At 49.3% G+C, this 14,746-nt stretch overlaps 1 protein-coding gene and 1 long non-coding RNA gene across 2 annotated transcripts in view; one reads left to right on the top strand and one right to left on the bottom strand.

Moving 5' to 3' along the window:
* Positions 1–7,723, bottom strand: part of LOC106149497 — a 19,809-nt gene extending 12,086 nt beyond the window's left edge. Inside the window, exon 1 of the long non-coding RNA XR_001235722.1 lies at positions 6,000–7,723. This is a non-coding gene — a long non-coding RNA (uncharacterized LOC106149497). The remainder of the gene's footprint in view (positions 1–5,999) is intronic.
* The window catches only part of Igfbp7 (insulin-like growth factor binding protein 7), a gene marked incomplete at its 5' end in the record, with an annotated part of 61,431 nt that continues 46,685 nt past the window's right edge, over positions 1–14,746 (top strand). Inside the window, 1 exon segment of the mRNA XM_013518518.1 lies at positions 1–230. Within this exon segment, the coding sequence (XP_013373972.1) occupies positions 1–230 (230 nt within the window).

The following is a 14,746-nucleotide window of genomic DNA, read 5'->3' on the forward strand; positions in this document are numbered from 1 at the left end:
CAGGGGGCACTGCGCGCAGGGCATGGAGTGCGTGAAGGGCCGCAAGAGGCGGAAGGGCAAGGCCGGGGCGGCGGCGGGCGGCGTGTGCGTGTGCAAGAGCCGCTACCCGGTGTGCGGCAGCGACGGCGCCACCTACGCCAACGCGTGCCAGCTGCGCGCCGCCAGCCTGCGCGCCGAGGCCCGCGGGGAGAAGGCCATCGCGCAGCTCAGCAAGGGCACCTGCGAGCAAGGTGGGCACTGCGCGGGGGTGGGGAGCCCGGGCGCGGTGCTCCTCCTTCCTAGGTTTGGGTGGAGAGGCGCGGGCGGGAGGGCAGGGCCTGGGGAACAAAGTCGGGACTGGCGGGCAGCTGCCGGCCCCTCCAGCTGGCTAGATTGGAACACTTCTATAAAATTGGACTTCGTGTTTTTTCATGCTCTCGTAGTGGAAGTGATCAATTCCCAAACAGTAATCGAGCTAGTTGCTTGTGGGCAAAAGTAAGATACGAACTCCTTGAAGACTGTCCTTCAGATGTACTTCGGTGTGACATTTCGGGTGGTTTTGTCTTTTAACATAATTTGTTCCCAGGATGCACTGTTTGGCAAGCTGGCCTTTGAGATTGTTTGAGTGTTTTATTCCATGCAAGTCCAAGCCGGTTAGAAATGAAATGAGAAAAACAGTCTGAACTTGAAAGAAAAAAAAAAAAAAAAAAACAGAAATTTAAGTCTGGTGCCTGAAGTAACATTTTCCACTGCCTGTAGTTTCAGGGCAAAGTTAGGAATCCGTCCTGCCGAGGTGACAGAGCTGTAACTACTTTAACACAGTTCAAACTTTCTTCCGCATTTCCACATAGCAGTGGTTTCATTAAAGCTCTTCCCAGAAGTCCATACACTATTAGGCTGTATGCCATTAATTTCAAGGTTCACAGGGGAGTAACTTGGCTATTTATAGTATCATTCCCATAAACTTAGAAAATCACAACCCAGAATAATCCGTGTGTGTGTGTGTGTGTGTGTGTGTGTGTGTTTCCAATGGAAACGGCCAGCCATTCCTTCAGGTCTCCTTTGCCAGTCACATCACAAAAAAAGAAATGTGCGTTGCTGAAGAATTCATTGCAAATATTGAGACTCTTACGAACATTCCGAGGGACGTTTGTCTCCCTTAGTCCTTCACAGTGACTGGCATTTGCCTTGTCAGAGTGGTTGGCTTGGTGATTCTCCCTAAGTGTTAAGTCAGGTGGTCACACTGCCAGTCTCCAGCCTCCGCGCCGCTTTAGACCCCAGTCCCTGGAGAATGCCGAAGTGCCTTTTTCTTTAAATGTTAGGAGATGTGAAATACAACTGGAAACTTTGACATAAATGAGCCTGTTTTCCCAACCTAAACTGAGAGGTACGGGGTCTAGACCTGCGAGGGATTCTGGGTCAGGGCCAGAGAGTGTGAAAGGTCCCCCCCCCACCCCCCGCCAGAGTGCCTTTTCTCAGCAGAGAGGAATGCCGTGAAGATCAAGTCTCCCCTCACTCTTCCCCTGGCTCTCCAATGCGTTCTCTCAGTTATAGAAACAAGCAGGACACAGTACAATTTCCATCTGCACCGTTTGGTGCTGAGCCTTTGGGAAATGTGTTTTCTGACTTCCCTCAATCATGTCTATTCTCAGAAGAAACTTGAGTTATGCTTCTGTACAACTTCGGTATTGATGGGGAGGAGACATCGTAGGACTTGGCCACATGGTGTTGCTCACCCCACATTGTGTTCTGTTGGTTACTTTACCATAGGCGTGTGACCAGTAGCTACAGTAAACATTTAAAGTTATTTGTAATGTATCACAGTGAAAGACACATTGCCATTACTGCCTCTCAGAATACTCCCCCGCACTTCAGATACAGTGGTCCCATCATTCTTGCCGCTTTCTGAAGCAGCCCTAGGGGTCTTCTTTCGTGCCTTTAAGTGTGCTGTCATGGCTGCCTTGATCAATGTCCTGAATCTATTCAAAACATTTACCTTCCGTGGTCATTTTGACTTTGGGGACGAGCCAGAAGTCGCATGGTGTCAGACCCGGTGAATCGGTGGGTGAGGACCCGCAGTCATCTTTTTAGGAGCCTGCCTTTCTTCTGGATGGTTCATAGCAGCAGCATTCACTGTATTATCACACCTCATAAAGACACTCACAAAAGAGGGTTCCCAGAACTGCTGCAGAGAGTGGTGAGACCAATGGGATGCGTATATTAAAAGTGAGCAGGAGCGTGTTGAGGGCGATTAGGAGCAGTGGGTATTTTACTGTAATACGTGTTTATTTAAACACACACCGTAGTTGTTGATCAGCCCTTGTACATTTGTTGAGCAGCTGGCTGCTTTCAGCAGTGTACCAGGTGCTCTGCAGCGGGGATGCAGGAAACACATCCTGTCTTGCTGATGGAACAGCAGCATGAGGGCGGGGGATACAGCTCAGTGGTAGAGGTAGAGGCTCCAGTCCAAGCGGAAGGCCTGCCTTCCAGCCAGCACCAGGAACAAGTAACAGATAAGTAACTAAGTGCGGCACATGTTGCAAAGTCCGGAGCACTTTCCCTGGGTCCCTGGAGCTGCTCACCGTCTTGCCCTGTACAAGACCATCACTGACTTCCGTGCTGGAGAGAGGTTCTGCGCTGCCTATTTCTGTACTCCAGGTAGGCGAAGGCAGTGCATCTGCCTGAAAAACCTGTTGAGAAGATGAGCTAATAATCTCAAGTCTGGGAACCGTCAGTGACTTTAGTGCCATTGGATCTTATCGAGGTCTCTGCAGTCATGGGGAGCTAGGAGAGGGGAGCTGAAAATTCAGTTTGATAACAAGCTGATGTAGAGAAGCTGACACACACAATAAAGTCTCACTTTGGAAAGGAACGTGGTGTTCCTCTGGTGCAGTTCCTGGTTTCACCTGTCATTCGTGATCTTTTACATCTACGTCCTTGACAGTCCCGGTCAGTCACTTGGCTCCTTCCGGTGCCAGTCCTTCTCCCTCAGAATTAACTATGGAACCACAGCGTCATTCTTCAGGATCTTCCTCAGTATGTTTAGGACCCAGTTCATACCACTTTGGGGAGGGGTGCTGGGCATGGTGGTGCATGCCTATAATCCCAGCACTCGGGAGGCTGAGGCAGGAGGATTGTTGAGAGTTCGAGGCCAGCATGAGCTACATAGTAAGCTCAAGGCCAGCCTGAACTGCATAGCGAGACTCTGTCTCAAAAAGAGGGAGAAAATACCACTCTCTCATGCACAGGAGGATCATCACAATATAACCCCGTTCTTTTTTAGCCTCTTGTGCCCAACCTCCTTGATGGTCCAGCCGCAGTAGGCATCTGTGTCTCTTCATCCCTCCGTGCCTTTGTAGATGCTGTGCTTCTGCCTAGAAGGCCTCCCTGCCTGCACACACCACAGCCATGCCCTCCCTGGCATCTGTCTCCCCTGTGAACGCTTACCTAGTCTGTAAGAAGCTTGGCACTTTCTCTGGGAAGCAAGCTGCCTCTCCAGGATGTCCTTGCCCTGCTAATGTTGCTCAGCTCCAGGGATCATCTTGAGCTTAGAGCCTGACTGCCAGGCATGAGCCTTCCCTCTCACTTATAAAATGGGGATTGTAACCACACCTTGCTCGCAGGGTTGTCTTGAGGATTAAATGTAATGAAGATTGATGTAAGAAAGGACTTGATGAGTATTCATCATTGTTGTCATTCAACCAGTAAGCTCCCTGAGGGAGGAGAGGTTTTGTTCCTGCATCCCAGGATCCCAGGTCAGTGCCTGGCTTGCCGAGGTGCCTTGAGCACACGTCGATGAGGGGTTACGTGAATTGGCCAGCACTCTTCCAGTCTCGGGGTAGACAGCCTTGACTTAAATAGACAAGGTCCCTCTCTCATGGAGTTTGGTGGAAGCTTTAGACAGAAACATGTAAACAAGTGTTATCACATAGTTGCCTGTACTGTGGAGAATGTAATCAGGGAGCTAGGATAGAGGCTCGCGATAAATGGGGAATATTAAGTGAGGAAGGCAGAGCCATGCCAGGATGCCAAGGACATAGCAAGGCCAGGGCCTGCAAGGCAAGCCAGCTCTGCTGCTGTAAACCTTCCCTGCTGCTTCGAGAGCACTCTTCCCCACTGGACTGTAGGCATCACAAAAGAGGGCTGCATCTTGGAACTCCTTATAAACACAGCGGCTGGCTAATATTTGCACCTTCTGTAAATATTTGTTGATTAAACAAAGGAATCCTCTTAAGAAAGTGCCTTTCTGTTTGCACATGTGGGCAGTGGACTCTCCTGCCTGCTGCTCTTTTCTCCTGGCATCTTCTGCCGTCCTGAAGCCTAGGAATTCCAGAGAATTCTTCTGCCATTGACTCCTCTTCCCATCCTTAGCCACCCTGATCTCCGACATAACATGCTTATTTCCTGCCCAAACCCCAGCCTTTCCATGATCCATTAGAAGCTGCTTTGTAAGTGGAAAAGCATCAGTGAAGATTCTGATCATCAGAAAATTATTTCATTATACCAATTTTAAACATTCATTTTTGAGAAGTTCTTCTGTGATACATTTTAAAGCGTGGTAGCATATCATTTAGATGCCCATATTCTGTCACTGTCCTTCAGTGAATCTCTGAACTTCACTGGAAGTGGAAGCAGAAGGGTTCCAAAATTCAATGTAATTGCTAGTGATCTAGTTAATGTTGGGGAGAGCAAGACAGCCCAGTGCTTTCTGAAAGTAAGTCAGTCATAGCACAGAGGTAGGCTGTGAGTGCCCAGGAGGGGACCCAGGCTTGTTGGGGGCTGAGGAAAGCAAGGGATCAGTGAAGTGAGAATAGCTGGGTAGCAAAGGCTACATGGCGATAGCAGCGGCTCATATTCTGTATGCTAGGTGCACTGTGACCTAGTGGAGCAGGTGGGTGGCAACAGCATGGGAAGATTGAGCTGTGATCATTCCTAGGGCTCAGGCAGCTGGGAGAAGATGGGGCTCAGACCTATTGAACGCTATTGAGCCTTTAACAAGGACAGTCTGCCATTTGTGACAATATGCATGAACTTGGAGAACATTATGCTAAATGAAATAATTCAGGCCCCAAAACACATGATCTCACTCATGTGGAACTGAAAAAGGTCAAACCAATAGGACAAGGAGTAAAATGTGGTTGCCGGAGTCTGTGGTGGGATGTTGGTCTAAGGATACCAACTTCCAGGAGGAGAAAGTTGAAGAGATCTTTTACATGTCAGGTGACTCTGATATATTGTATATTGGAAAATTGTTGAGAGATGTTAGGTGTTCTCACCACAAAGAAAGTAAGTATGCTAAATAGCCTGATTTAGCTATTCCACAGTGTACACATATATCAAACACTATATTGTATACTACACTATATACCTTTCTTTTTGACTTGGCAATTAAAATAATTTTTTTCAGTACTGGGAACTAAACTCGGGGCCTTTATACTGAGCTACATCCCTGCCTGTTTTTTCTGTTTGCTTGCTTTTTGTGGGGTTTTTGGTCGGTTGGTTGGTTTTGGTTTTTTTAGACAGGGTCATGCGAGGTTGTTGAGATGCCCAGGCTGGGCTCGAATTTGTGATGTTCTTACCTTAGCCACCAGAGTACTGGTAGGTGTGTGCTACCGTACCTGGCGCTAAAATAAATTCCGAAAAAGGAAAGCAGATGTGCGCAGGAAGTTTGCAGAGCCCTCAGTGGCTTCAGGGCTGTCTAGCGTGGGAGCGCTGGAGCCAGGCACTGGATCTGCGCTCTTAGAAACCAGCTGGCCGCCCTTAGCGGAGTAGACTGGACCAGGGCAGGGTAACTCCGGACTCCACCAGGAGCTGCTGCCCTAGTCCCTGCAGGAGAGGCCTGGCCTGCTGCTTCCCCAAACCTCCGCGTTTCTCTCAGCACTTCCGGGCACCGCCACATCTGCATCCGGGCACCGCCACATCCGGGTCCCACTCCGCCATGGCGGCTGGTGGGCTGGGAACCGGAGGCCTTACCCGAGACTGCTGGCAAGAGTGGCTGCTCATGGAAGTGCCCTGCTTACCGGCCTATGCTGCCTCCACATTACAGAAGCCGCTGGTCCACCGCAACCCACACCACTCTCCACACTTTCACGTCGAAAAGGGGAAAAATGGCACACCCTGAGAGACTGCCCTGCCCCATAGCAATGCTTTTAAGAACTTTCTGCCCTATTCAAAGTTCTAGAACAGTGAGTGACACACTGGTTCTTTGTTATCAGTTTACCCAGTTTTAATCACTGCATTGTTGGAAAGATGTGAGCTGCGGGAAGCGCTTTACAAGAGCAGCAGCCTTGGAGAAGGGTCTTAAAGGACTTAAGTTCCTTTCTGAAGAAAGTAATCCAAAGAACAAGTTAATGTTCCTCCATAGTTTGGGAATTAGTTATTAAATGGAAAATGCCTGACTAGTCTACAATTCTTCAAGGAGATAGAATTTAAAAGCCTGGAATTAAACAGCCAGAAGGCACATTTGGATTACATGCCAGGAAGAATTTTCCAGTAAAACGGTCGAATACGCTAAGATGGTCACGTGGGAGTCGGGAGAGCTGAGCAATAACCTCAGGGAGCAGGGCAGCAGTGCGGGAGGATTTGATAACTTCTCAGTCTGCACTGTAGGGCTCTCGGATGGAATGTGGAGCTGAGCAGACATTTACTGGCGTTCTTAAACATGCTTCCCACTCTGTCCCTGAAGCTTCCCCCGGGATCCACTGCAGACCTGCCTTGCAGAAGAAACTGCCTTACAAGGCGCCCTTTTGGGTGGCCCAGCAACAAGGCGTTCTTGGGTGGAGTCCAAGGCCCTCCCTGCGCTAAATCTTCCTCCAGTGGATAAGATCCTGCATTTCCTTTATTAAACTCCAGCTGCCTCTCATCTGGGCTTTTAATTGTAAGACAACATCTTGCTCTTCTCAACTGCTAACAGGACCCCTGCGTTATTGATTGGCCACTGCTAAGCCAGAGTACACAAGGGTAACTTCTTTGGATAAGGGAGGGGTGGCGCAGTGGGAAGACTTGGAAAGGGAAGGGACTTAGATGTAAGTAAAGGCCACTCCCTCCCCCAGCAGTCCCTGAGGGAACAGCCAGGTCCAGAGGAAAAAGCTGGAGCTGATAATGTGGACAAACTGTCTTTTTCCTAAAACTGATGGGCTAAGGAGCTGAACTCTTGTTTTATCACAAATCGCACTGATGTCAAGTTGATGGGGCTCCTTTGAAAAAGCGAATGTGTTGACTGCCTTCAGCTTTCTACAAAGGAGTGCAGGGTGAGGTGAATTAGAAGTGGCTGGAGCTTCAGCCCCATCCCTTCCACACCCCCACACCCCCAGGCAGAAGGTTGTCAAGGAGAGGACACCAGGGAACCCAGGAAGTGCAGCTGTCCCCAGACCAGGCCACGGCTGCACAGAAGGTTTGCAGCTGAAAAATAAGAAAGGTTCAGACCAGGTAAAATAGACCTGCTGACTGAGTTCTGACAAAGCACCATTCATGTGGTGTGAAGTTACCTGCAGTTAAGTGTGGATCAGGTCCAGGCCCAGGCCTAGGGGCCCAGTTCAAGGAGTTCGCCACTAGGAAAAAGCAACTCTCAGACTTTAGGGTAGTGTATATAATGCCTGAAGGTACTGCTCAGACTCCCTGCTTCACAGGATCATTGCAGAGGTCAGATTATGTAATAGGTCTGAGAGCACTGCATGAAGCCAAAGCCAGGTTGGTGACACACATATGTAGTCCCCCACATCTGGGAAGCTGAGGCAGGAAGTTCACAAATTCAAGCCCAGCGTGGCCAGTTTAATAGCTTAGCAAGACCCTGTCTCAAAACAAAGAAAAACAGATTGGTTATGTTGCTTCATGCAGAGGCCCTGGGTTCAATCCCTAGTGTCACAAAGGAGAGAGGGAGGAATGGGAGAGGAAAGGACAGGACAAACTGTGCTGCAGCAGTAACTGTAAAGCATTCCTATCAGGAGCCCACAGACTCCTGGGGAAGACAGTGCCTTGGAGTGAGTGACAGTGGTAGCTGACGATTGTGGAGTACGTTACAGGACTTTACAAAGGGCTCCAGTAGATGTTCCTTTCTTGCAGTTTAAAACCACCCTGAAAGGTGCAGTACAGGAAACTGTTTTCCCAAAAGGAAGCTGCAGGCCACATGTCACAGGGCACCTAGCCGCACATGTGCACTTAAGTCGAGGTATTTTGCTACAGCCTTGCTGTTCAGAATGTGCTACATAGACCTATAGTGTTGGCTCTCATAAAAATTTAAAACAAGCCAGACATGGTGGCACACAGCTATAATCTTAACACTCGGGAGGCTGAGGCAGGAGGATTGCTGTTGACATAGGGGAGAGAAACTCCCATCCTGCTAGATGTCCTGTAGGAGTTCATGTTCTCTAAACTTAAAGAATGAATTCCAGGAACAACGGAGGTTAAGAGAAGATATTGACTGGGGAAAGAAAGCTTCTGTCAGAAACAGAAGGGGTCCCCAGTGGGTTGCCGAGGACCCTGCCTTTTCTGATGATTTTTATAGAGCAAAACCATGAAGTGAGGTGGGTCCAGGTTGGGAAAAAATAGGAAATCATAAGGTGAGCAGGAGATAGGACAAAACTATGGTCAGCCAACAAGAGTACAAGCATAGTTGCTCAGGTAATATTGATTAAATGGGGATGAAATGGGGGCGCAAGTCACATAGCAAGCAGGCATGAAATAGAACAGGGGCTTTTCCTGAAGCGGGTGGGTCAGTGACTCTTCCCGGCTTTCCCAAGGTGATCCATACCTATTCACACTATCAGGGGCCAGGGGTTTAACTCAGTGGCACAGCACCTGCCGGGCAAGCATGAGGTCCTGGGTTTGATTCCTGGAACTGAAAAAAGAATATCAATCACTATGTTTATCCTTAGGAGAAATATGTGGGTACATTGGTTTGATCTTTTGTCTTGAGGTCTGGCCCTCTGTGGAGGTGTGTGTCTCCCCCACGGCTGCAACGTGTCCTGTCTTCTGCACTGGCTTCTTTGAGGGCTCAGCCCTGTCTGTCTGCCTCACAGACTGCCTATGACATTTCTGCCTAACTCAGCTGTCTGTAACACTGTGAGTTCAAGGACAGCTCTGGACATATAGTGAATTCAAAGCCAATCTGAAACATAGTGATACCCTGTGTCAACCAACCAATCAGTCAAACTAAGTTCAAATAAAATAAAACTAAGGCCAGCTGTGGTGGCACACACCTGGAATCCCAGCTTTCTGGGACGCTGAAGCAGGAAGTTCCTGAGTTCAGGCCAGCCTGAGCAACTTAGCAAGATCCTGTCTCAAAATTTAACAGGGGCTATGACACACCATCTAAACAGGTCAACAATAGCTCTTCCAGGGCACACAGAATAGAGACTCTGTATGATAACAAAGTTTAAGTCTTTCCTGAGGCACAGCCGTGGGCCTTACAATGAAACCATATTGTTTTGGGGGAGACATGTCCCCTAAGTGGATATGTTCGGAGCTCAGGATGGTGCAACTCTGTACAGGCCTCTGAGAGCAGTCTAGCGTCAGGTTTCCTAGGGCCAGCCTGGAATCTCAGAGCCCTTGGCAGTGACTGTGGGGTGCTGGGGCTGAATATTGTCTCCAGGGAGACCTCTCGCAGTATAACGTCCGAGTGATCACCCTTTCTCTTTCACACATGGTTTAAACCTGAGTGCTGACCTTGACCTGTCGGAGCCTCTCCTCTCAGATCCATTTTCCCAGCCGAACAGTACTCAGCGTGAGTGGTCTCAGGTATGGTCTGCCGTAGGATGGGATTTGCATTCCAAGGGAGCTAAGCCTAGTACTAGAGGGCTGTGAGAACTCAGCAAGGCGTAATTCCTTTTGACTTTCTGAGAGGCGAAGAAAAAGCACTTTATTCCCCCAGGCAGAGGTGCAGCTGCCTCCAGTCACCTTGTTCTCTCCGAGCTTTCCAGGATCCCAGCGCTCCCCCCAGCCTGCTTTCTGTCCGAGGTTTTGTTTGCATCAGATTCACCGGCCGCGGTCAAGGGTAGCATTGGGAAACCAGCTGGGACATCTGTTCTGCTCTCTTCTGGCCTGACCCCAAGCAAGGAAGGAAAATTTATCTCCTGATACTTCCCAGAGGTTTTGGAAGAGGCCACCCACAACCGAAACTTCAGCAATGTGTGAGGGGAGCCGGAGCCCCCTCCTTCTCCTGCTCCTCCTCCTTTTCCTTCTCCCTGGGAGCTTTCAGGACTCTGCTGGGGCTCGGGAGGGAACTTTAGTCTCAGCCTCAGCAGTTACCGCAGCTTTGGCTTCCAGGGACCCCGTCAGGAGCCTTGGTGTTCCAAGGGAATCCGAGCCTGAGAGGCGAGCAGCCGCGCAGCCGAGCCACTCCTTGGAGAGGCCCGGCCCGGCTGAGGGCACACTGACCGCGGGCAGACACCTGACAGGCAGGGGTCGGGGCTGAGAGCCGGGCTGGAGACTGACCTGACTCGGCCCCTTTCGCACCGTGAGCCTCCGGCCCACCGCACGCAGAAGCGGCTGGGCAGAGGGGGTGTCGGCGGCACCCGCTTCCTCCGCCCAGCTCCCCGCTTTTCCCTCCATCCACTCTGCTTGGGCTCGCGTTGTGTGCCGCCTCTCTTTCCTGTCCAGCCGTGCACAAAGGGCTGTCCTTTCTCCACCGAAGCCCTGTCTTAGGCGGCTGCAGCTGCGGACATGGTGAGCCCTGCGCAGTGCACCCCAGACTCGGCTCTTCCGGGGACCCCCGGGGCAGCTTGGGAGTCCGGGCAGTTTAGTAGCTTAGCAAGACGCTGTCTCAAAACAAAAACAGGTTGGTTATGTTGCTTCATGCAGAGGCCCTGAGTTCAATCCCTGGTGCCACAAAGGAGAGAGGGAGGAATGGGAGAGGAAAGGACGGGGCAAACCACTGCAGCAGTAAGTGTAAGGCATTCCTGTGAGGAGCCCACAGACTCCTGGGGAAAATCGTGCCTTGGAGTAGGGGGCAGTGCAGAGCACTTCATAGAGCTTCACAGAGTGCCCACGGTCGCTTCATGCAGCAGGCAGCTAGCGGTCTGGCTGCTTCCTATCTCTTTGGATATTTCGAGTCTCTTATATAAAGTCAAAATATGTTTGCATCTGTCAGTACTGATGGTATTTTTAAAAGCTTGAGTATCACTTTAGGAAAAATATTCCCCTAAAGGTACACGATCTAATCTTTTTTTTGGCGGAGGGGGAGGAGGGGTGTGTGCGTTTTGAGACAAGGTTTTGCTGTGTAGTCCAGGCTGACATTGAACTCGCTATGTAGTCCAGGCTGGCCTCACACTCAATGGCAGTCTTATTGCCTCAGCCTCCGGAGTGCCGAGATGACAGGTATGCACCACTACACCCAGCTTCCATTCTTTTGTTTTGTTTTTCGTCTTTCTGAGATAGGGTCTCACTGTGCAGTTCAGGCTGGCCTTGAACTCACTTTGTAGCCCAGGCTGGTCTTGAACTCCCAATGATCCTCCTGCCTCAGCCTCCTGAGTGCTGGGATTACAGGCACAGGGCACCACGCCCAGCCTGCTTCCAGTCTTTCAGTTATTTCTCTAAAGCAAATGTTCCTTGAGCCTGTGGCAGTGGGAGCGAACCCATAGCCGCAGTGTGTGCCACAGTGGTCGTCCCTGAAAGCTCTCGGAGGTTTGCTGTCCCTGGGCTGAGGTTTCTGTGCTGCTCACCGTTGACTCCTCGGTGTCAGGCAGTGCTTGGGATGCGGGAGGTGCTGAACACACACTTGGTGAGTGAGTGAGTGAGTGAGTGAGTGATGAAGCGCAGATCCATCGAGCGCGCGCTGTTGGAAAGGGAGGCTGCTCGCCGACGGGCGCTCGCCTTTAGAGAGTGGGGCTCCTCCTGTCCTCGTCGCCTCTCTGAAATCTCTCACAGTGGCTCACCCTGCCTGGAGGAGAACCTCGTGCTGCACCTGAACCTTTTGGATTGGGTTTTACTCAGACTGTCCCTTATAATTACTTTCTACTCTCAAAAAACTCTGAGACTTCCGGGCATGGTGGAGCTTAAGTTCAAGGCCAGCCTGGGCAACATAGCGAGACCCTGTCTCAAAAATCATGAAGGGCTGGAGAAATAGCTCAGTGTAGCACCCTGGCCTAGGTTGTGGAACCCCTGGATTCAATCTCTGGTGCCAACAAACAACAGAACTCTGAGACTGAGAGCAGTGTGCTGTTCTATTTTACCATTTTCCCCTAACTTTCCCACGCAGTGAGTATGCCACTCTACCACTGCCACTGGCTGTGTGATCTTGAGAAATTAACTGACCTCTCTGAGCATCAGTTTTCTTGCGTGAAGTATGCGACTGACTTACAAGGTGCATGTGGGAGTTGCATGCGTGTGTATTTTAAATGCATGACACAGCGTTTGACCCATAACTGATCATCAGTAATTCGTCTACTCATCTGCCTTTGCCTCCAGTTGAGCAGCAGCAGCAGAAAGCACGAGTGCGGTGCAGTCTCGTTATCTGCAGTAGTTCTGTTCTGGGAGGGCTGAGTGAATGAACACCGAACCACCGCTCCCAGGGGCGCTGTGTGGTTGGGATCCCAGAGCCTCTGATCACACTGATCAACCCGTCAGGACATAACTTGCTTTAAAGACCTCTTATTTAATCTGTGCTGAGCTCACAGCCAGCGACACAATAACCCACGCCTGGATGCAGCCCTCAGACCCATTTCCCTAACACACGTCCCTATGGGCTGTTGGTTCTTTGGGGGATGCGAGCCAGCTCCTGGCAGTGGGGTGCGGGGGGCAGTTTAAACAGCTAAGTCACCAAGAGAAAGCACAGAAATACACAAAAGAAAGAAGTGGTGCTGAACAGGTTGTAAGGGACAGTTCGTGCCTGGCTGTGCTCTGAGCCGTCGAGAGTTCCTCGCTGTGCGGGAGCCCATCTGGGAGTCATGATCTGGGAGTCACGAGTAAGTTTCAATAAGTAGGGGGGTTGCGGGTGCAAATCTGCAGTGAGAGCCAGCTGTATTGGAAGTGGCCGAGAGAAGAACTGTACGCCTTGGGGATGTGCCAGGGATTTGGAGGGCAGAACCTGCATCTGCATAGCCAGAGTTTGGACCAGGCTGGTGTTCAGGAAGTAATCATTGCGGGGCATGGTGGCACTCGCCCATAATCCCAGAACTCAGGAGGCTGAGGCGGGAGGCGAACGCCACCACGAGTTCAAGGCCAACCTGAACTACATGGTCAGACCCTGTCTCAAAACACAAAAAAAGAAAGGGAGGGAGGGAGGGAGGGAAGGAAGGAAGGAAGGAAGGAAGGAAGGAAGGAAGGAAGGAAGAGAAAAGGAAAGGAAAAAAGAAAGAAAGAAAGAAAGAAAGAAAGAAAGAAAGAAAGAAAGAAAGAAAAAGAAAAGAAAGAAGAAATAATTATTACACTGACTCTTGGTCCAGTTTAACAAGTGCCTGTGCAATCTGTCTTGTGGCCAGTCTGTGACAAGCGGTTTTTGCCCTGCACCCCAGCAGACAGGACTCCCGTACTGCAAGGGGTTTCACAGGCTCTGGGAGTGGGGACCCCCCTGGCTTTCCTCTGTCCCTCTCACCAGCTCACTGAAGAAATAGGTCACCTTGGGTTTCAAAGACAGACCCACCCCCCCAGCCCTTCATTCGGTGCAGCTTCTGAAAAGGGAAAAAATGAACAATGATACATTTATGTTTGTGGCCTATGAATACATTATAATTTGATTACAAATTGTAAGAGCTTATAAATAATGTAGCCATAGCTAGATATATAGCATATGAAAGAATTGCTTATCACTTGGCCTAAGGTGACATTTGGGAGAGGCAGTGAGTGTTTGTTCAGAATTGAGCTAAGAAGAGAATATTGGTCCAAAAGTACTTTAAGATTGTGTTTTATAACCTTGGCAAATGCTAAGGAAAAAATAGACGGTAAATTCATATCACTCTGCCTAGTTCCTGGCAAAAGGATAAAGCACAGTTTAAAATGCCAGTCGGTGCTATGACCTGTTGAGATCAAGAGCGCGCCATCTTCAGCAGTTCATCGCCAGATGTTTCACTTTTTGCTCAAACCACGGTGGATTTTAGGTTCTAGATTTATACCTTTCTTGATTTCAGCTGCTGTGCCACTTCTGCATGTCCTGGGAATATAAACTAATTTAATTTCATTTTCACTAAAGATCTCTTTTGTTATTAAAAACTAACATTGTAGAAATTCATGGAATTCATTGAAATCAAAGGCTGTCATGGTTAATATTTTTACTGTATTCAACTTCCTATTTTTTATTTTTTCTAGTCTTTTTCATGTATGACATGATTATTTTCATCATGCTATTTTTATATTTTTATGTCTTGTTTTCAATTTATAATGTTTTACTTAAAAGAAAATAGAAATTTTATAAGCATTGTAAATATACATAATCATTTAAATGAGCCATAACTTACTTGAGTTTTCCTGTCATAAATAAGCCCTTAATTCACATCGTTAGACATAAAGGCGTCTGCATGTCCCGTTAGGATAGATTGCAAACTGGAGTTGCTGACCCTATAATGCGAACCTTTCTTTCTTTCTTTTTTTTTTTTTTTTCCGTTTTTCTCCAGTACCAGGAACCGAACTCACGACCTTGCGCTTGCCAGGCAGGTGCTTTGCTGCTGAGCTAAATCCCCAGCCCCTTTTTCTTTCTTTCTTTCTTTGGTCCTTGTGTGCGGGCACGTGTGTGGTATGAGGCTTGAACCCAGGGGCACCCACATGCTCAGAAAGCATTCCACCACTGAACTACATTGCCGGCCTCCTTTTTTAGTTTGAGGGACAGGGTCTCACCAAG

The sequence above is a fragment of the Chinchilla lanigera genome, unplaced genomic scaffold, assembly GCF_000276665.1.
Source record: "Chinchilla lanigera isolate Chin_1 unplaced genomic scaffold, ChiLan1.0 scaffold00046, whole genome shotgun sequence".
Lineage (NCBI taxonomy): Eukaryota > Metazoa > Chordata > Mammalia > Rodentia > Chinchillidae > Chinchilla > Chinchilla lanigera.